At 37.1% G+C, this 23,935-nt stretch overlaps 1 protein-coding gene across 1 annotated transcript; it reads left to right on the forward strand.

Moving 5' to 3' along the window:
* Window positions 1-243: 243 nt before the first annotated feature.
* On the forward strand, window positions 244-15,023 carry LOC311067360 (meprin A subunit beta-like). The gene is made up of 16 exons (XM_084089170.1): window positions 244-348; window positions 526-593; window positions 718-736; window positions 966-1,004; window positions 1,217-1,248; window positions 1,354-1,432; window positions 1,538-1,655; window positions 2,207-2,385; window positions 2,545-2,763; window positions 3,163-3,318; window positions 3,515-3,739; window positions 3,851-4,282; window positions 4,382-4,555; window positions 9,370-9,478; window positions 12,563-12,610; window positions 13,309-15,023. The coding sequence occupies exons 2-16, from the start codon at window positions 531-533 to the stop codon at window positions 13,397-13,399; spliced, it is 1,983 nt and encodes a 660-aa protein (XP_083945296.1). The 5' UTR covers window positions 244-348; window positions 526-530; the 3' UTR covers window positions 13,400-15,023.
* The last annotated feature ends 8,912 nt before the right edge of the window (window positions 15,024-23,935 follow it).

Below are 23,935 nucleotides of genomic sequence, written 5' to 3' on the forward strand. Positions count from 1 at the left end.
TGCCCAGTTTTCAAAATTATCAAGACAGTTTCATTAAAAACATAAAAATTCAAGTTTAAATTTTACAAAATATGACCAGAATACGTCAAAATGTTTGCATTACAGGTTTAAGTAACTTTGATGGAATGTTCTATGCTATATGCGCTAAATGCGGTATGCGTGTGTGTGTGTCATTGTCCAATGGAAGCTCATAAGGAAGTAAAGAAAATAAAACTGTACTAACTGCATATTTAGATAACCTGTCAGACTTCAAGGGAATGCCTAATAATAATCACTTGGTTATTCTCCTGCCAAGCTCGGTGGTCAAGCAGTTTTATGTTTTAACTTTAGCTGTTAACGACTGAACTGGTATGTATCCCACTTTTCTTTTTTAATCACATATTTTCATGCTCTTAAATGTAATTAAGATAGTAGTTTTTTCAACATTATTAAATACTTGGTGTATCCCTTACATTATGCTTGCAATGCAAAATTAATGCAAATAATAAAACATCATTCATAAAATGTAATCATTATGATTCCCAGTAAAAATGCAGTTATGTGCTTTTCTTCTGCTGAGTTTGGCTTTGGCACTTTGTCTTGCATCACCAATGGTAAGTTGGATAGTAGAAGGTTTCTGTTATAATACATTGTCGTTGTAAAGGTGATAAACAGTTATTGATTTTTACAAATATTTGTTTGATGTCTGACTATTGTTTTCATATCTCATGTTCTCAGCCACAACCTGATATAAATGGTAAGTACAGCTCAGTCACTGACACGAATCTGTTGTAATGTTCTTGTAATATGTCTCACTTGCACAGTGTAAAATATCCTGTTGTGATTACGGTCTGAAATTTTGATAGCTTTTTTCTCATTTTACTTTCAGATTGTTTCACTAAAATTATGTTGACTAGCACTCAATTCTATTTTCCGACATAACATCTTTGTCTTATTTTGTTTCCTTCATTATATTCTCCTCAAAGGCACTGAGGAATGGAAGGACATTCCAGATATAAACAAAGGTAAAACTACTATATTTTCTCAAGAACAAAAGTACATTTATATTAGCAGTAAGCTAACATATCTGTTTTTGTTCATAAATCATTATTTATACTCCTATTTTATTCAAGCATATTTACTGTAAACTGAACACAAGCATATTTACTGTAAACTGAACACAAGCATATTTACTGTAAACTGAACACAAGCATATTTATTTTAAACTGAATGCTAGGTTTAAATCTCAGAGAAGGAGACATCATGGTGGTGAGTTCACTTCTAAGAAATTCTCAAAGTACATTGAATATTGGATAATTTAGACATCAGTCAATATGATATTTCTAAGGGTACTTAAAACAATTTGCTTTAAAGCCTAATCAAAGGAGTGCCATTCTTGGGAATGAGTACCGGTGGGATATTCCCGTCCCCTATGAGCTGAGTGTGAATCTCAGTAAGAAAACATGGATTTCTCACTTAGAGTTTAACAAATCATTTTTTAAGTAGTTTTACTGTTATATGTTTTTCATCTATCATGTATTATTGATTGTGATTATAGGTATGAACTATAAAGGAGTAATTTTGAGAGCTTTTGAGCAGTTCAGACTGAAATCATGTATTGACTTTAAGCCCCGAGCAGCTGAATATTTTTACATCTCTGTGAAGAGTCTTGAAGGGTACAGTATGCTTCCGTAATCCACAATATTAGTAATATGTGGTATTATAGACTATTCCGATACAGCCTAAACTATGCTATACTGAATGTATAGTATAAAGGCCCGTTCACACCTAGAGCGATAACTATAACAATAAACAAAAATTATTCTAAATATAAAAGAATAGCAGAGTCCACACCTCAACTATATCGATGACTGATAGTATTTGTAACTAATTTGTATTTGAAGTGAGTAAAGGAGCTGGAAACTCCAGTGGAGGCTTCTCACTGAACAATATCATTAGAATTGCTTTCATAATTTTTTTATTATTATTATTTTTCCAGCTAATGGAAAAAAGTGGCAGATGACAAAACTCATTGTGCACTTATAATAAACAGAACATTATTGTCTGCTGGTGTGGATGCTAATAAGCCTATAGTTATAGTTATCGATCTTGGTGTGAAAGGGCCTTAAACATTCATGAGTTAACAAATTCTTTTACACTACCAGACAAAATATGAATGCACCTATGTGCTGCGTGAATGTGCCGTTATCTCTCTCTTATTTTGCAGGTGTTGGTCATATATCGGCCGCACATTTCCTGGAGGCCAGAATCTTTCCATTGGAAATGGCTGTGGAACAAAAGCCATTGTTGAGCATGAGTTTCTCCATGCACTAGGATTTTTGCATGAGCAGTCAAGATATGACAGAGATGATTATTTGACCATCAAATTTGAAAACATCATAAAAGGTTGCTCTGAACTTTTATTATTTTTAGGAAAAGAGTAAAACAGTAAAATACATATATTCACTGACATACTGATTGCAGTGCCCATTTAACTAATCAGCACTTTAATAAGCCATTCTTTATGAATAATCACCTTAATAACTCCGTAGTCTTTATTTTCAGGCTATGAGGGAAATTTTGATAAATACAGCGAGAATGTGACCACCACCCAAGGCACCCCATATGACTATTACTCTGTGATGCATTATGATAAAAATGCCTTCAGTAACGGTAATGAACCCACGATCATCACCAAGCTTCCTGAGTTCCAAGATGTGATTGGTCAACGCCTGGACATCAGTGAATATGATGCGATTGAGCTCAACAAACTCTATAAATGCAGTGAGTATTTTACACACATTGTTTTCATTTTGCAGTTTGTGGATGTTAAACATTTTAGTAGAATTTGAAGTCTGATGTGGTAGAGAAGGGAAAACATGTTTTGTCCTTTAATGCTGCGTTCACACTGAGCGCGAATTGAGCATCTGGAACAAGTGAGTCCTTTCTGGTACTGCATGAAAACAAATATTATAGTTAAATTCCTAAAAGGACAACGCATTGAATGGGAATGGGAAGTTGTAAGGAATTGATTTGCAGAATTGAAATTCCTGAAATTACAGGAAAATTTGTTCCTGGATCAACATCAATTACAAAAATATGTTGACCCAGGGACATGTCTAACTGGGGAAAATATGGATGTGCAATTTATTTTGCCTCAGTGTTTGTCTGTTTGGATTACAGATTCCTCCATCTCTTTCCTTGACCACTGCAGTTTTGATGATGAATCTCTGTGTCAGATGAGTGTCTGTTCTGCTGTGGATTATGGCTGGCAGAGAGTGAAGTCAGTGAGTGGCATCAATGTGACTGACCACACCTACTTAAGCAAAGAACAAAATGGTGAGATCCGTGAATCACATGCGTGCTGATTCTGGTCCGTATGGATCAAGGATCAACTGTGATCTGTTGCACCCCTACAGCAAGAGACTTTATTTTATTTCAGTTGCCCAAAAATAAATGCTTCACTGCCATCCACAGAAGCAGTCACTGTACCACCCAGTTCCACACTACTATACACCTGTTTTCATGTCTGCAGGGACGTCTTTTTTCATGCACTTCAGCACTGAGGGGAAGAAGGAAGGGCACACAGCCAGAATGGAGAGCAAGACAATGACCCCTAAAAGAGACTGCAAAGTCCAGTGTCTGCAGTTCTACTACTATCACAGTGGTAATGAGTCTGATCAGCTCAACATCTGGATCCGAGAGTACCAGAATGAAGCAGACAACAGAGGAACTCTCAGACTTATGGATCAGATCACAGGTCTGTCTCTTTTTCAATTATAATGTAATATTACAGGGGAAAAAAACACATGTCGGCCTATGCTTTTAAAATGTTCCTAAAAATTTTTATTTTACCTTTTATTTCTTGCAGAACTCCCTGGTAATTACTGGAAACTGCATCATGTGTCACTGAATGCAAATAAAACCTTCCAAGTTGTATTTGAAGCCCGTAAAGGAGCTGGAAACTCCCGTGGAGGCTTCTCACTGGATGATATCAATATTTCAGAGACTGAGTGTCCCCTCACATGGCAGATAAAGGGATATAAATTTTCAATAAGGGAATCTTCAACACATTACAGTCCATTGTATTACTCCAGTGATGGTTATCGCTTTCAGGCTGCATTAGTGAATCAGAATAATTACCTTTTTATGTTGGTTCGTCTGGTATCTGGTGCATATGATGACCAGTTGCAGTGGCCTTGTCCATGGAGACAAATAACCTTCCAGATGCTTGACCAGAATCCACACATGCAGAAGCGCATGTCCTTAGAACAAAGCATCACCACTGACCCTGCATCTCCAAGTGAGGATCCTATTATTTTTCTATCACATCTGTGTTCATATGCAGCATTTTACTAAGCTAAAGATCAAATAAATTCTTTTGTTATTTTTGTTGTAACAGATGGCATATATTACTGGGACAATCCTGGAAAGAATGGAATTCGAGACACCATTGGCAATGAGACTGTATATGTGGGGGAATTTTTTATCTATCCATATGCTGTATTGAACAATGATCTGACTAGAAGAGAGTTTATCAAGGGTGGTGACATCATATTTCTCTTCAGCATGCAAGGTAGGTTACCTGAGAGAAACCATGTTTTAAGTACAGAACGGGCAGAATAAGGCCTGGTTCACATAGACAGAGGTGGACAAAGTAGGCCTACACAACTTCCTTACTTGAGTAAAAGTACTGATACAACTGGTCAAATATTACTCCATTACAAGTAAAAGTTGTAAAGACCGATTTTTACTTAAATAAAAGTACATAAGTACTTGTTTTTAAAAAATAAAGTAAATGTCAATGCATTGTTTTATTATTGTTGCATTGATACAGTACCTTATGCCTCTGAAGCAACCTAGTGAATACACTGACCAGTTTGAAGTATCTGAGGAATTGAGAGCTTTTAGAATGTCACAAAACCTATAGGAATTAAACAACTGAATAGACAAAAAAAAACCTTTCTGGACCTTGACAGAAATGTAGTGGAGTAAAAAGTACGATATTTGTCTTTCAAATGTAGTGAAATTAAAGTAACAAGTACAGATACTCAAAAAGTGTACTTAAGTACAGTACTCAAGTAGGCCTAAATTTACTTTGTTACTGTCCACCTCTGCACTTAAAACAACATGTGCTAGCTAGACAAATGTCTGTAACTGCTGCGTCTCACTGCTTTTTCCACATCTTGCGCAATAATGCCACACTGTGTCAACTTAAAGAAATTCAACTTCTGGTTTTAGACCCTTGCATTCTTTTCCATTTATTTTGCAAACAAGTTCTGTGTGAGGCTATGATGGCAATAATTCAAATGGGTGGCTACGATATTCTACAGCTGAAATGTTCTGAGAACATTTAGCTAAATGTTAGGGGTGTGACCAGATCTTGTGTGCTGAGATCTCACGATATTAAAATGTAACGATAGGCTTGTTTGACTTCATGCAGTGTTGCGCAGACCAATTGGCGGTTGACTTGAAGCAGTGTATGCCAGTTATAAATGTTTTCCGACTTGAAACATCGCTGACGCCACATGACTGTGACGTATGGCATAGTACCATGAGAGCGATTTGAGAGCAGACAGTTGACTCAGCCAGCGCAGCTTCTCAATAGCGGCTGCACAAGCTCTGATGACGACACATCTTTTCCACGATTGGCCAGATTTAACGCATAACGCAAAAGCTGTCTTGTGATATCAGCATGAAGGAGCTGAGTCAGAGATGGGCTATGGTAACAAAAGACATATGTTCGAATTCACAGTACTCCTAAAATAGTAGGCAAAAAGTAACCCATATGACCTACTTCTTCCAGCAAGATTCTGAAGTGTGCATACTATGGACACTTTACTATGCCATGAATGGTGGTGGTGCAACAACTGATGCTGGTAGGTTACATGATAAGTGCGTTCGACGGCTGCGGCTGGGTGTAACCGATCGGCGAGAGTTGACGCTTGCAGTCATTTGCATTGAAGGAAAAAAGAAAAAACTACAGCAGGAAAGAGTAACTTGAATAATAATAGAAACCATAACAATAACAAGAACATATAAAAGGTTTTGAAGCTTACCGCTGTAAATGTGAGGTAACAAAGAAAAGCTAAAATATATCCTGTAACTTAGGCAAACGTGCAACTATATGGCAGGGTATAACTTACCTATGATGAAGGAACCACAACAGAGCACAAAAAAATTCATGTTGCTCCATAAAGGCAGTCTGTAATTAAAATTTGTCCATGCGCAACTCAGGAGTCAAGTTAGATTGCAGGTGTTCCATCAAGGTAGCCCGCGAATAAAATAATCTGTCAAGCACAACTCGTAAGTTAAATGTGAATGCTGTTTCTCCTTTAAAGCTGTTTTTAAATGAGAAACTGATCAAGTGAGTAGAGTAGAATTCTAACTTTATTGCTCCACAAATGACCTCACAATTCATCAGTTAAATTCAAATTAAGTTGCTCCATGAAGGTAATCTGCAAATATAAAGCATATATTTCTTTTTTCAGCAACAAAAGCTGTTACGAGGTTCTCCGTCTACTCTCGAATTGCTCTTGAGGTACTTTGATACCATACGTCACCATGGCGTCGGCGCCGTCTCAAGTCAGACAAAATTTCGAACCGGCATGCACTGCTTCAAGTCAGCCGCAGATCGGTCTGCACAGCGATTCATAAAGTCGAACAAGCCTACTGTTTGTGGATACCATATAAATAAAAGAGAAGAACCATAAAATGAAACATACCTGTCTCGCATTTGTCCGTGACTCTTATAAAAAAAAAAATATTTTTTTTTATGTAAACTCTAAAAACAGATCAATCCAAAACTAAGTGTTTAAGAGCAAACATGTTCAAGATTAGCCGCTGGGCTGTCGATACATTAAATGAAGTTTCATGTAACAAAGTTCGGGAGGAGCACGTTCAATCAACCAATCAGCACAAGAGGAAGCTGGTATAAATATAGCCTTCCCTCACCTCTGTACTATGACAGTTTCACAGCATCCCTCCACCACCCCATCACCTCACTCTTGGCTGGTTTCTATCCCAGTAAAAGGGGGAGTACTCTGGGTTCGGGCCAATTTTCGAGCTCGGAGCCCTCTCCTGGACAGCACGCCAAATACGCATAAATTACTACGTCTGATTTCATGTACGTGTGAACTCGTGAAATGATAAGCCATTTCCTCAAAAAGCGGTTTATTCAGTGTAATAAAGCCTCTCCTCCATTGACATCTATTTAAAGAAATGGCCTCTTGTCTCCTCCCCTGCGTACCACAGCCTTACAGGCATTAAGGGTTGCAGGCTAGCCTTCAAGTGACTTTGGTTGAGTTTGTGGCAAAATCTCTTCTGCATGATGTTGTTCTGTCTCATACTCAGAAATAACTGAAGTGACATTCGTTACAAGATAGGGCTGTCACGATTCCTCGATTGAATTCGCATACTCGACTTAAAAATCCTCAATTGCAATTTACCCATGTTGTTTAACCAGCAAAATAACTAAAGTGACACATTCCACAGACGAGAATCAATAGACCACATTATAAGGTCCTGCAGCTACTGCATGACATTAAAACCATTTGTGAAATCACAAAGGCTGCGATTCAATTTAAAAAAAAAAATTAGCTGCGGGTAGGGCTGGGCGATATATCGCATGACATTGTTAGGCGCATCTCGTCAGTAAAGCCAGTTCCTTGATTAGTAGTAAATTGCCCTCACCTGCTTTCAGATGGAGCGGCATTTTCTACACAGAGCCGTAGTTCACTGACAAGCTGAGCCATATCGCATTATCGCAGGCAATACGTCTGCGATAATTAATGCGATATGGCTTAGCTTGTCAGTGAACTATGGCTCTGTGTAGAAAATGCCGCTCCATCTGAAAGCAGGTGATGGCAATTTACTACTAATCAAGGAACCGGCTTTACTGACGAGATGCGCCTTACTGTGCGTTCACACCGGACGCAAATAGCGCGTCAAATTCGCGCCTGCTGCGTCTAGTTATACGCTTGACCACTTTGTGTTAATTTGCGCATCGAGCGAAATTGACGCGCGTAAAAACAAAAGTTTGAAGCGAAATTTACGAGCGTCAGAGGCGAAATTTTCGAAACCCGTTGGCGGCCATCTTTTTTAGATGTTTATCGAGCATTAGCATTAATCGAGAGAGTCACCGCTCCTATATGCTCTGGAGAGCAGAAACAGCTGCGTAGGAGACATCGTCGCTGTACTCGGGTCCACCAGACCCTCCGGAGGGTTTCAGGATTTTCACAATTTGCTCCAGGAGCTAGGTTTGGTGGACCTAACGGTGAAGATGCTGACGAGGACAGTGTAGGCCGTATAAGGCCTCGGCCTCGAGGGGTCGCTGCCTGACGAGCCCGCGCTGTACAGCCCGGCGCGAGGTTCACCCTCGCCCGCACCCACCTAATCTGTCATTTATTTTTGTTTTGATAATAAATGGAGCCAGCCTCCAAAAGTGAAACCTGTCCTGTGATTTTTTTTATTTTATTTTTTTTTATACACTAAATTGTGTTTGTTGTCTTTATGTTTCATATTATCTAGAATAGATATGGAATAAATAGCATTCAATACAAAATGAGTATCTCTCATATTGAAATCAAGTTTTTATGTGAAAGATTTGCTTTGTTGTGCATTTTAGTCATATTACAAAATAATTATTGAGGCCAAACATAAAATAACATTATAAACTGTCACTTCACCACGTGACAGCAGCAAGCAGGCTCCTGATTGGTTAACGCGGCGCGAATTGACGCAGAAGTTCAGATTTTTCAACTCGTGAATGCACAAAAAGCACTAATAAAATCATTTGCGCGTAACGCGCCAGACGCTCAATTCGCGCGAACTTGACGCGCGAATGAGCCGTATTCGCATCTACCGCGCCGCACTCTACGCCTTATTCGCGCTGCAGGAATTTTTACGCGCGTACACATCTTTGCATTGACTTAACATTGAAATCACTCGCGCCTGACACGCTATTCGCGTCCGGTGTGAACGCACCATAACAACGTCATGCGATATATCGGCCAGCCCTAGCTGCGGGTTTCGAAATGATCTGTTGTTCATCGCAATTTCAATAAAAAGTTTAAACCTTTGCTCTGAGTTTGCATGTTTGGATGTACACGTCGTAACAATTCTAACTATCTTAAAGAAGTGGCCAAATATGAAAGAGTAACAAGTTACTGTAAGTTGCAACAACAACAATCACCAGGCTGTTGACGCCCTCTGCAGGCATTTGTTATAATGCGTAATGTATCGAAATTGATTATTGTCTGTACTATATTACATTATATGTATTTTAACAGCATTAAAATATCGTCTTATCTTGTTCTTGTGAACACAATAACGTGTATCTTCTCGTCTCACCTACTAAATGTTGTACTAATCCTGGATACTTTTTCATAGATATCTCAGGGCTCCTTCATAATGACTCTCTACCCTGCTCTGAAGTGACAGTGAAGAACTTCAACATTTCTCCTGATGCAAGTGCCCAGCAGGGACCATGTGCTGCAAGGTGAATAACCCTTTAACTGTTGTTTGTCAGGACCACTATCGTCAAGATGATTAAGAATTAGCATACAGTTTGGACTGATGGTATAGTTCTGTTCTGGGAGAGTAGCGATAACCCCTTTAGGGTAACAGAACAGAAACAAGGTAATGCGATATCATTAATGTTCTTAATGACAATAATTTAATGAAACAACATAATTCAAGAAGAATGGAGTCTGATTCAAAGAGGACTATCAAAAGGCCAAGTCCTGAATGGATGAGAGGAGGAGCTGGGGATAGAGAAGGGTAACTTAATAAGCTCCTGAGCAACGCGATAAAGCTGCTGATAACACTGAATGAACCTTATAGATGCTTTGATAGGTGTTGTATCCCTATAGGTTGCATGCTGGCAGCAACAAGCATGTTGCCATAATGACAACAGATAAGTAAGGCATTATCAATATAATCGCAAGCCTTACTGAAAACAAATAAGCCTTAAGCAATTGTGTGGTAGCCTAATACCCAGATAGTCTTAAGCAACAAGGACTTTATGTTGCCAATAACCTGATAGATTTTAACCAATGAGCATAAAAAAAGGAAAACTTAGCTTAGCTTCGTGAAGACGTTGAGAGATAAATGGAGGGTGAAATAGATGTGGATGCTTGATCTCCTTCTTGATATCATTCTCCTTCGTTCAGTGCGTGGAGTGCAGACCTCATCTAAACTTTGTTCTTGAGGCAGTCATGTTAGTATAACTTCAGAGAGATTGCGGGCAAAGAGTCCATGTCAATAATGCAGTGATTCAAGAAGCAATGCTTACTCGGGTCACTTCCAAATCAAGCAGCTTAATCATTGCGGCGAATTCACGTGTTCAAGTTCACAAACTTGAATCTGAGGTGAAATCCGTGAGGGGAACAAATCCCTCTCGCTAAATTCCCGATTGCACAATTATTGAGATGATGCGGTTTTCCCCGCTGAACTCGCTGTTAATTAGCTCCTGAGCAACGAGATAAAGCTGCTGATAACATTTGCCTTGTCCAAATACCCACACTTGCAGTCTTGACAACTTGAGAGCGCGTGCACGCGACAGGAAGTAAGTGCGCAAGACTGTTCCATGTCTTTAAAATGGCACACTGGGGCCCTGTCCCAAATGGCACACTTCATGTGCACTTTCGGTCTTGTGGGCTTACAATGGATGCGGGCTCCGCAGCAGACTTCTTCCCGACAGTCAAAGCGGCATTACGTCACGAAAGTGTGGACTCAGAGGAAGACCGCGAGTGCTTAGGGTTCCATTTGGGACAGGGCCTAAACCCACACTATCCCGAATACAGCTTCAGAATGGATCGGTAGTCAAGGCTAAGCGTATCCCATCATGCGTTCGGGAACTCGTGTAGCCCATAGATATCATATATAAACGCTAGATGTCTTATGGCGCAGTCACTTCCGGCATCACCGTTCGGCCATCTTGTCACAGTGAAGCTGTGAATTAAGGTGAGTGATCAGCACGCACACAAATCCTCTTATCTCGCTGAAATCTTGACGGATTTACAAACGGTTTGGTTTCTTACAAATGTTATTAACGTGGCTATAATTCCGAATGCTTGAACATGTATGTTATAATTATTCATATGTATGCAGTGTATGTATGCAGTGTCATAACTACATCTCTGACGTTTATAACAAACCAAACCGTTTGAAAATCGGTAGAAAATTTAGCAAGTTATGGTTATTTAAAAGTACATCATTAAACAAGTGAGCGAGCACACTGTGGCAAGATGGCTGCCACGTGCGGACGTCGACCTCCTTTGGCCAGCAGCGCGCACGAGACATCTAGCCTTTATATATGATATCTATGGTGTAGCCTACCCCGAAATCGCGAGATGTCGAGGAAAAGAATTACATTGTAATTTAAATTAATTAGATACATATAATTTGGTAGTAAAAACATAAAGTGTTGTACATTTTATTGGTACAAAGATGAGTATAATGTAGGCCTATTTTGTACAACATTTGCAACTGTTTTTATCACTTAATTAGAGGCACCACAATTTTAGATTTGTGTCTTCTGTTAGTTACATAGCGACTTAGCCTACTGACATGTAGAAGTTTATTTTAAAATGCAAAGTATTGAAAATACAATAAATAAAAGCTCTGTAAACACATTTTTTGCAAGACTATAAGTGTGTCCCATTGAGTAATCAAAAGTTCTACACACACTTGCAGTCTTTACACCTATTGGGCCAAATAGAGGAAATACAAATTCTCAGCAGAAGAATAAAACTGCAGAAGAACAGGGTTTCGTAGTAGGCCCTACAGAGCCCCTAAGGGACATAGTGGTTGAAAAAAAAAAAGAGATGTGAGAAAATATAATCAAAATAATAATCAAAAATAAAATGATTCCCCCGATAAACTTTGCATTCACTCGCAAACCTTTTGAGTCCTTTTGAGAAACGCAATGTTTTTGGGGGGAACCCAAAGGTTTTTGCGAGGGAACACAAAGGTTTTGGGAGCGAACGCAAAGTTTCTCTGGGGAACGCAAACGTTTTTGCAAATGAACACAAAGGTGTTCTTCTTCCCAATCTTATATTTTTAGGGGCTCTGTAGATCACTCAAGTGATGCTGTGCAAACACAAGCACGAAGCACCGTCAAGAAGTCTCTCATGAGAACACACATTTCATGAGAGAACACAACAGATTTAGCAAGAGAACAGAAAAGTTTTGCGAGCAAACGCAAATAACTTTGTGAGAACACAAAAGTTTTGCGAGAGAACTCAAAAGCTTTGGAAAATACTTTTTCCTCCCATCCCATATTCTTTCCACCACTATGTCCCTTTTATCAAAGGGTATTAAGTGTATAAAGTAAAGACATGGTTTGGAAGATGTTTTTTGCATTTTCTCATTAATAATATTTTGGGGGCATTTTAAATAAATTTTAAAAAGCGACATACCTTTTAAAAACAATTATTATTAATTAATCAAATTCATTAAGTGCAATTCTTAGGAAATTGTTGCTTGAATAGAAGGTCAGAGGTTTGTAATTTTGGATGATCATAGTTTGAAACACTTTCCTGAAGAAAATTGGATACATTAACAGTATATTCCCTTCTAGAGCTCTTCCCACACCTTCAACAACAACTACACCAAAACCTACTGTGGGGTAAGCCACAACCTCTTGCTGTATGGTCAGATTTTTTATGTGGATGGAAAATGATGAAAAAACTCACTACATTATCAATATCTGCTTTAGTTTGACTGCAATTCTTAAGCAATAAGATTAGGGAGGCTGTGCTATAATGTGTATAGTCATATATAATAAAGTCATCATGAATAAAGAGTTGTGAGGAGTGATGCACAGTAGCATACATTCACAAGTTATAGAGAGACCACATGTTAAAACTTATTTTTACTAAAATATTTTAATAAGCAAATTTATGGTTGCATTTTTCTGCTAGAAGACATAAGCTGAATTCAAAATAGCATACTACCACATTACTCTCACTATTTCTGCAATATCTTTATAGTGATTGGTATGCTATGTTATTCTTAATTCAGCCACAGTCCCTATAAAAATAAGATAACTAATAAATAAAAAATAAAAAATAATCTGCTAATAATGGTGATATAGTGAATAAGTGTTTTGCATAGTTGAAGCTGCATATTGTAGATTTCAGCACACTGCTTTGAACCCAGGACCATTTTATAATGGTACATTTAGTCAAATGAAACAGTTGCATGAACACTCCAAAAATATATGTGATGAAATGAATATTTTCCATTGAGGGGCCATTGTGTAGGCAAACAGTGTTTTCAATTTATCGTATTTATCATAACATCTGTATTTCTCTCCTCTTTTAGTGAATGTCTGGACATATTTTGCAACTCCAGTGCCAAGACTGTTTCTTCTATGATCCTCTTGGTGTTTTGCTTCCTTTTGCTGGTGAATTAAACATGAGAAGCCATTATTAATCACTACCCAGTGTCTGACTACATAAGAGTTATAGTCATTGTCAAAGCACTGCATCTATCTTCAGCCTTCTGAGTATGATTCCATTAAATCCATCCATCCATTTTCCAAGGCACTTGTCCTTTTCAGGATTGCATAGCCTATCCCTTTAAAGCTCATCCTAGCATCTCAGGTCATAAGCAGGGAAACACCCTGGATGGATGGCCAGTCCATCACAGGGCTCATCTCCAACACATACATTCACTCTTTCAACCATGCCTTTGGACAATTTATTGTCACCCATTCACGAATGCTAGATGTCTTGTGGAGAAAACCTGAGCACCCAGAGGAAACCATGCTAAGATGGGAAGAACAAGTTCCTGCGCTTGAAACCAATGAATGTGGATTTAATTAAGCTTTTTACACAGATTGTATCTATATTAACTTGCCTGTGATAAAGCAATCAACATGTTAATCTTAACTCTAAATCAAATGATTACAAGTGTATATCTCTTTCATGTTTCACACTCTCTTTAAAGTTTTGATTAAAATTTTGCAATATAAGAATTACATTTTTCCTTGATCTTTTGACAGTTAAATGGATAGTTCACCCAAAAAGGAAAATTCTGTGATCATTTACTCTCCCTCAAGTTGTTCCAAACAGTGTTAATTTCGTTAACGAAAACTATGACGAAAAATGTTCGTTGACGACCTTTTTTCCCCTGACTAAGACAAGACGATGAGAGACGACACCCACGTCATTAAACGATAACTGTGACTATATCAACACATGCAATATCGTTGACGAAAAAGACGAGACTGAAATGCGTTTAAACATTTTTAAACTTAACCAAAACCACTTGTTTGTGTCAAATAAAGGAGACGACAACACATTGACTGTTTTTTACGAGCGTTCATGCTTACGGTTGCCAGATTTTAATAATTAAATCCCCAGACAGAGCTTTTCTGTTAAAAGAACACGTTTTCTACCCGGTCTTTTCAATAGTATCTGGCAACCATGCGCGCGCGCTCTCTACACTGCTGAATAAGCGCGGATGATCTGAAAACAACACAGACAAGTAAACTGGAGTTTAGCGATCTTCATTTGAGATTTTCTACTTAAATTAAAGTGTCTTTCAGTCGGTCTGTGTTCTGCCACGAGCCGTTTGCGCTATCTGTGCTACTAAATCTGCGATCAAAATATAGGCTGATATCCAGTGTTTTTAATGTCGATCATATTATACGAGCAAGAATGCAATGTTTCCTTAATATCCACACGATTTCAAATGAGACATTGATTTTATACAACAGTTCAACAAACAGAAGGGTAACATTAAATTATTTACTACATTTAAAACAGCATTGTCATAGGCTTATTGCTCTATTTTGCAACGAAAGCCACAGCAGAACTGCAGCACACAGCGGTGATTCGTGAACGATTTTGTGGCTTAGAATGAATCGTGAGATTCCTGACCCGTTCATAAAAATAGCAGCTTGCTTCCTTACTGAATGAATGACTCACTCATAAAGACAGTGACTTACTACTGGCTTTAATTTAATATTTTAAAAGTACCGGTATCACTAAGTTTTTACCATCATTGCATATTTATTGAACATTGTTTAATTTAAAAAAATATATATAAAAAAATATTGTCCCTTAATGGAAAAAGTGTGACTGCAGTCTAAGTGGAAGAGAGGGGGTACCAGGGGGTAGGGCACTCTAAAAACCACTGAACTAAGGAAAAGGGGTATGTAGAATTGCACAAGTGCTACTGCTAAAGAGTGCAATGTCAATACAGCCTGTTACCTTAATTTACATTTCTCATAAGCTTAATTGAATTGGCCTAGAGATAAAAAAATAGGACATTTTTTGTCTAAAGACTACATATAAATAGCTACCAAAATTAATGCAGTTTGACTAAAAGTTGACAAAAAACGCAATGACTTTTCGTCAACTAAAACTAGACTAAAACTATGAAAGACAAAATGACTAAAATGTGACTAAGACCAATAAGTATTTTCGTCTCAAGATGAAAACTAAGACTAAATCAAAAATGGCTGCCAAAATTAACACTGGTTCCAAACCTGTATGACTTTCTTTCTTCTGCTGAACACAAAAGAAGATATTTTAAAGAAGGTTGGTAATTGAACAGTTGCTGGTCCCCATTGACTTCCATAGTATTTTTTTTTCCTACTATGGAAGTCAATCGGGTCCATCAGACATTTGGTTACCGACTTTCTTCAAAATATCTTCTTTTGTGTATAGCAGAAGAAAGAAAGTCATACAGGTTTGGAACAACTTGAGGGAGAGTAAATGATCACAGAATTTTCCTTTTTGGGTGAACTATCCATTTAACTGTCAAAAGATCAAGGAAAAATGTAATTCTTACATAACATTTTTTTCATTTAATCATATAGATGATGAGGTTGTGAGATGTGAGCATCTGAAATACATACAACTGAGTTTAGAGTTACAGTGTTTCTCTTCCATTTGTTTATGTAAAAACAATTGTTTATGAAGGCCAGAATGCGCAAAAATGGACAGTATGTGAGCCCTTTACAATGTTAAAAGGAAAAGTGATGTAAAGTCACTGGATAGCTTTAAGTGAAAGTGAAAAAGTGAAAGTGACGTGTAAGAACTGGAAGAGAGAGCTACTCTCACAAGGAAATTAACAAAGAAATTAAGAACAAAGGAAATTAACATTTGAACTCACCCTTTAGTATCATTTGAAATGTCTCAGTGCGACTGGTAGCCTATTGTGTCTCATTCCCAAATAAGTAAAACAAAAGGTAATAAGGTTTTTAAGATTTTAGAGATAACTGGCACAAAGCAAGATGTGTCTCCAGGCAAACGGCCTCCTGTTCTCAAAGGTGTAAACTCAATGTAAATTCCCATTGTTAGCAAATGTTTCCATGTAAATCAACTTCTGCCTCCAGTAAGTCTGGGACAATGATTAATGTAAATTGCTACTGTGAACTCATGTTTACATTTGAAAAGAGGTTTCTGCCTTGGTCTGTCTATATAATATAAAGAAATGCAACAAAAAGGATCAGCGCGATTCTGTACCTCAGATCAGCCTGTGAATGCTGAGAGCCGCTGGGACTCAGCATTATATATTTCCTAATGTCGGGTTTGTATCTCTTCTCTTCATTCCAGAGCATTTGATGTTATTGTATTGATTATCCTTGAACTGATTAAGAAATTGGCATGATACATTTACCTGACATAAATTGTTACATTTGATTATTTTAACTGACTTTGACATTATTTTCATTAAAGAGTTAAAAAGAATAGTCAAACATTCACTCACTTTTAATGATGCACGGATATCGGATTTATTTCTTTATCACGGATCAAAACCTTTTCATTTATGGAGTCAGATGAAATAACGAGAAAATACATACGAGAAAATGTATTGCATTTAATCAAAAATACTTTGCCACGAGAAAAGACAGTAACAGGTAGAGACCTTCCGCGCTGGTCAGATGCCGGATTTTGGGCCGATCGAGTGCAGGCTTACACATGTAAAGGCCAAGTATGGTAGGCTAACCCATACTCGGAATTTGTCCTCTGCAATTGACCCATCCAGTTAGTGCGCACACATTAGGAGTAGTGAGTAGTGAACATAGACACACACACAATGCAAACTGTGTGGACGCACACACTGGGAGCAGTGGACAGCCATTTTTGTTGTATATCATCTATACAAAGACAGGTATAGTCAGTAAATGGGTTAAGTGCTTCAGTTTAAAAATGTAAGGATTGAAGTAATTATAGTATATGGATAGAATCTATTTACATATAATATTAATTCCCAATTCTTGCTATTGTTTAATTTAATTAAATGATCCTCACAGATTGTATTAAAAGACTCTCGTCCTGTAATTCTGTCACAGTGTTTCTGTGTTGCTGGGACAGCACTGTGCAACCACGTTGTTGCACTACTCTACCACACAGCCCACTACTTTACCATAACATTGTCAGGTTTGGCATAGACGAAGCAGACAGAATGGTAAGTTAAATGCTTTAATTTGCAGAATGGATCGGTACAGCGAAACAGGTGAGTAAACAGTAAGTTGGATTTCAGATGATAGCTTAACTGAAGTGTAACCAAGTCTCTCTCTTTCTCTTGCAGATGATGATGATGACGACGACGACGACGACGACGACGACGTTCCTTAGAAGACGGAATGGTGACTGGCTGAGAAGATCAGGATCGAAGGTAGGTATACAGGTAAGTATGGCAGAGAGTCTGTGTCATGTGTAGAAGATCAGACAATGACTGAATGTTTGTAGCAGGTATATATGGGTGAACTGATGATGAGGTCCAGGTGACGGTGATTAGTAATCAGGTGACAATGAGCTTGTGAATGACTGAGTGGGCGGAGTGAGGGAATGAGTGGAAGGAGATGGTGATGGAATCCTGACAAACATCAATTAATGTCAAATTCTTCAACTCAAACTAAAGAAGATGAATATAGATAAAAAATAAAAAAAATATGAAAGATTAGAAAACGGTCTAAAAAGAAATTTACTTTTTGCTTAATAATTTATTTATTTTATTTCAGGAGTACCCTTTACAGGGTGTCACCAGTGAGCTGCCTTGAAGACAGCAGACATGAAGACAAGCCTTGAAATGTAATCTGCAGCAGTAGAGGTATAATGCTGTGAGAAGTAAACTTCTACCCTTGTGGATTCTTAATTCACCCAGATGCACCTTGGCTTGGGGTCTCCCCTGATTATTTTTGACCCTACAGAGCAGCATGTTTTTAGACTTAAATTTAGACTTTTGGATAAAATGTCCAAATGTAAAAAGATACAGTATGTGGACTGTTCTCACCTTAATTTTGGCACACTAGAACTTACACAACTGCATGCTTAGGTTACTATGGAAAGTTCAAAGACAAATGCTGATCTCAGGATTGGACTGCACTGTAAAAAAAAAGTGTAATTTTACAGGTAATTGTCTGTATTTTTTTACAGAATTTTACCGTTTTGTCATTATACAGCAAATATCTGTAAAATAAAAGGCATTTGCTGTAATTTAAAGGTCCACTGTTAAATTTACAGGTAATTGCTTGTATTTTGGTTTTACAGCAATTTTACGTTTTTTAAAAGGAACTTAATTGTCTGTATTTTTACAGAGTTATGTGTAATTTTACAGAAATTATTAAGTAATATTTTACAGATTTTTTCTGCGAAATTAGAAAACAAAGAAAATAAGGTATAACTGCGGAAATCAGCATCTATTCAATATGTTTTCCTTACAGATTATTAAGCATGTGGGGGTTAAAGTGAGTTTTTTTTAAGGTTAAATAATAGTATTTGTACATACAGTACCCTACATAGGCTACAGTAGGCCTGTATTGAATTATTTTTTATTTCACATTTTATTTTATACTCATTTTGATCATTATTTCATTGTCTTATTCTCCCATAATTTCATGTATATTTTATGAATATTTTTCCAAATCTCCGTTGCTTCACATTCAGGGCTTTGTGTGTGTGTGTGTGTGTGAGAGTGACAGTGTTGCCAGATGTACCATAATTATCGTATTTGTACGATAATTTTGACCTCTGTACGATGTACGATCAATAATGGGAAAAATCCTATAATGTACGATAATTTCAGACCTGTGTGACACTTCAAATGATGGTCGTTGTAATCATAGGGTTTCTCATTGATCTAGCTGTGGATTCTGTGGTGAGTGAGTGCGCGCGCGATGACGCAGATTCAAATTCATTTCCGCTGTTTACTCCCGCCCACAACGGTTAACGTTAGCTCAGAGCCGTAGAGAGAGATTTTTTCCTTATGAACTGTATATTTTATTTTGTTGATGTATCCTTTTTGCATATTAATACTGTATTATTTTTTGTACTGTATATCATGAATGTTTGTGTTCTGATGAAGAAATTAACTTATCTACATTTTGGATGGACTGGGGTCATCATAGAAGCCTTTTTCATAGGATACTTTTGATTATTGGTTATGAAAATTGCATTGATCCAGATGAACAGACAGTTACACCCCTAACGTTAGGTGTCTCAGCTCAAAACTTCACTGTTAGCCTTTCCTGCTCAGCTTCCAGATCATAGTCAGTTGAGGTTTTGCATTGTCCCAGTGGAACATATTCTGACATGTGTAAATGTAATACTGAGTTGTTAAAAAATATATTTTTTTGTGATTTCAGGTCAAGTGGAAAGCAGAATGATCATGGCAAACAAGGTATGGGAAGAAGTAATTTAAAATATTGTTATGGCTGAGTCATCTGATTCCATATAATTGCACTAAAAGTGCAGAAAATTTGTTTTATATTGTATTTTCCCATGTGAATATTCGTTTGATCCTTGTGAGGCCACTGTAGCTGCACAAGGTTTGGTTTTGCTACAGTAAGACCACGATTGTGTTAGATTCCACCCATGACCCATCTATTTATTTTTTTGTAGTGTAACTAGGCTCTGTCATTTAGAAACATGACTTTTCCCGAACATCACTTAATGACACATATCTCTACCTTTCATTCCAGCCAGAGGATCTGACGGTTGCTGCTCGCATCTCAGCCTACCTGATGGAAAATTCTTGCTGGATGAATGACCTTCACCTTCAACTCAACCTTGCCAAGACAGAACTGCTTATGGTTTCAGCCAAACCATCCTTGCTGTGTGATCCTGCTGATTTGCCTTATACAACATCAGAAAGATCCGGCCCTTCCTATCAGAGCCACACAACTCCTTGTCTAAGCTCTTGTTCTATCCAGACTGGACTATTGTAATGCTTTCCTGGCAGGCCTTTCAGCATCAGTCAAACTTCTGCAACTGATCCAGATGCTGCAGCAAGACCTAAACTCACTGGTTCAGATCTATGTGTCTCCAGAAGCTTGTGTTCTGCAAGTGAACGGCGCCTTGTGGTGCCATCATCCCAAAGAGACACAAAATCACTTTCACTGACCTTTCCCTGCTGGTGGAATCACCTGCCCAACTCAACACATTTTCAAGAAACTGCTAAAGATTCATCTTTTCATAAATACTTTACCCAATAATACTAAATCTTTGTTTTAATAAAAAAAAAAATTGTGCACTGTGCTACACTAACTGGGACTTGTCACTGCACTTGTTGCTTCTATTGTTCTCTTAATTTTAAGTCACTTTGGATAAAATGTAATTGTAAATGTTTGAAATAAGTTATATTAGAATATAAAGGCATACAGCAATTGTCTTTTAATGTGGATATTTTTACATGTTCTAAATGATATACTGAGCCTGTATTTCATATCATTCACGTATCTTGATGTTCAGTGTTTGTTTAATGAGTAATACTGTAAATGTGCTGGTATTCCGTACTTGTACGTTTAGTTAATTTAACAGAAATTGACTGTACATTTGCTATTATTAAGTACTTAATTAGAGATTGGTCAAAGTTGTGAAACTGGATCTGCAAAAATTAAAACTAAATATACAAACTTTGTATTTGAATTCATGTACTTATTGCGTTTTTATACATAACTTCATAGTTATTTTACACAGAAAAACTATATATTAAAAGATAATTACTGTAGATAGACAGAGAGCATTATTATAAAATAACTTTATAAAACCCTAAATTTACAGTTTAACCTTAAAGTTAAATGTTCTTTTTATGTAATTTGACATCATTTATCCGTTTTGTCACGGTTTAATAAGCCATTATCAACAGTAATGTACTGTAATTTAATTAATTTTGACCGTAAAGTCAATTCTGTATTTTTACGGTTTTTGCCTGTAATTTTGTGAAATGGTTATTTGCTGTAATTTAACGGAATCCGTCTGGAAACTTTGCTGCCAGAGATTTACCGTTTTTTTACAGGATTTTTTTTTACAGTGTGGTGTGATTTTGTTGTTTATGCACAGGATGACATGATGATCCAGCGCATCTATAAAGACAAAATGTTTCAAGCCATTTGAGAGGAAGCTGACCATTTCTTCTTTTTTTTGCGTTTACCTGCAAAGATGTGAGAAAAAATTTTTTGTATTTACACAACATCACTGTACAGGTGTTGGTGGCATGGTGGCATGGTGGTGCAGTGGGTAGCACTGTCGCCTCACAGCAAGAAAGTCCTTTCTGTGTGGAGTTTGCATGTTCTCCCTGTGTCATCGTGGGACCTGCCAAATTGGCTGTAGGTGTGAATGTGTGAGTGTGAGTCCCGAGCTATGTAATGGGGAGGATTGTGGCAAGATCTGGCAACCTACCCTGGAAAAAACATTACAGAGAAAATTCATGGACAGTCTCTCGCGTATGGTGAGAGTTGGCCATAGAATCACCAAGAGTCGGATAAGACTGAAATGGTAGACTGTACAGGAAATGTTTAAATAATCAAAGTTATAAGTTAATGGTGGTTGAGGAGATTCCCCCTTCCATATGTAAAGCGCTTTGAGTACCTAGAAAAGCGCTATATACATGTAACAAATTATTATTATCATTTATATTTACAAGTTTATTTTGAAGCAGCAGAGAGGATGGTGTTTGGCAACTCATTGGGTAGATGAGCCTTGACTGCCTCCTCAGACATCCAGATGCGGACAGACCCAAGAATGGTGTACAGAAAATTGGCCCATGGATGTTCAATCTGTGGGCCAGATCCCGCTGTGTTAGACCAACTGAGAGGTAGACCATGAAGATAAAGAACTCATCAATGGGCTGCAGGGACTGACCCTGTAAAAATAACAAGGTTTGCAATTATGTGCACATAATGTGTAGGCTTCCTCTGAAAATGTATCAATTTCTTTATTTACCCATGCACTGCCTGTTGTTCCAGATTCACTCCTCATTGTTGTTGCTCTTGCTCTGCTCACATGAATAATGTTGTGGGATGCAGGTTCACTGAGTTTCCAGAAAGCCATTAAATGGTAACAAACCTAAATTAGATGTGGGACGTGTATTAAATGTATATAAATCGCAAACTGTTGTAAGGGAAACAGGTCAATTTAGCTCAAAGGGAATTATTAATTAATTTATAAGGAATTAGAATCACTACTTTTACGGCCGAGCAAATGACTCATCCAGCTTTCACTTGAACGGGCCGTATCTATCAGCTCTGCAGCAGATATTAAAGGGTTAGTTCACCCAAAAATGAAAATTATTTCATAAGAAATCAGTCTAATCACTTCCCCATGTCTGACTACACGAGTTCAATGCCAAAGAACTACATCTATCTTCAGCTTTCAGGGATATGATAGCTAAATGTATATTGTTAATGAAAAGAGCTGAACATTTTAAGTTTCATTCATTTACAAACAATGTTATTCTTAGAGTTAATTATAACAATTTATAAATAAGCAATTTATTGTCAAACTCTTTAATAATGTTAGATTCACACATTCTCTGTGCACTGTAAAATCCAACATGATTCTAACACTTTTCAGTTAACTTTACTTAATGTCTTAACTTAATTGTAAAAATTAATTTATTAGTTTGAGTGTGGTTTTTGAGGCGGGGAAAATCTTAATAGACTTTTCACTTAATGGACTGTTTGCATTCACTCATTTCCCAAAGTCATCTTGAATGTTGAAATTCTAATACAACTGATACATTTGAGAGAACATCACATAAGCTGACTTCATAAATAGATGTTCATTTTCCTAAAATGTTTTTAGCCATTATGGCGATTAGTGATCCCTTTGGTTGGGCACTTGGAACTTCATTTATACTATTGTAATTCTCTTCCCATTGATGCAGCGATTGCAACAAGAAATCAGTTATTCGGTTTCAAAGGAAGAGAAGTGTGTATATTATTATATAATAATTATTAATACATAATGTCATGTGTGTATATATATATATATATATATATATATATATATATATATATATATATATATATATATATATATATATGAATTATATATAACATATTTCATGTCAATTAATGATCTTTTATAATTTTGTTGCTAACACTTATGTCCATACACCTTGTGAAACTTTTAATTGTGTTGATATAATCCCTCTATATTTGTGACAATCTTGCAATTGATCATACTTGAGTCACACAGACTTCAACATTCAGCCTGCAAAACACAACAATGGTAACAATTATTTTATTTAAAGTAAATTATCAAGTACTCTCTACAGTTCCTTTTTAGTTACTAGAACTCTTGTGTAAGTGAACTAACTAAGCATTTGTCAGTACCACATACTATTCCTATTTCACTTCACTTGCTTTTTTTTAAGGCAATCGCTTTACATGCTTTTTTGAAGTAAGTCCAACTAATTAGATTTTACAGTGTGGAGGTTAAGGCAAATATTTGCCATATCTGAATATTGTTATTAATCACTGCATGATGTGTATTGGTCTGATTTTATGGTCTGTAAAATACTAATCTAACCTTGAAATGTTCTTTTTAATATAAATCACAAAACAGTTTTGCAAGTAATCAGTTTAATAAATATGACTACAAAAATGTGTTTGAATGTGAATATAATATGTGAATATGCATACAAATTTGACAGATGAAAACTCCGAAACCACTCACTGTCTGAGTATGGCCCTGTCTCAAATGGCACA

Source organism: Abramis brama (assembly GCF_963993115.1).
Source record: "Abramis brama genome assembly, chromosome: 17".
NCBI classification, from domain to species: domain Eukaryota; kingdom Metazoa; phylum Chordata; class Actinopteri; order Cypriniformes; family Leuciscidae; genus Abramis; species Abramis brama.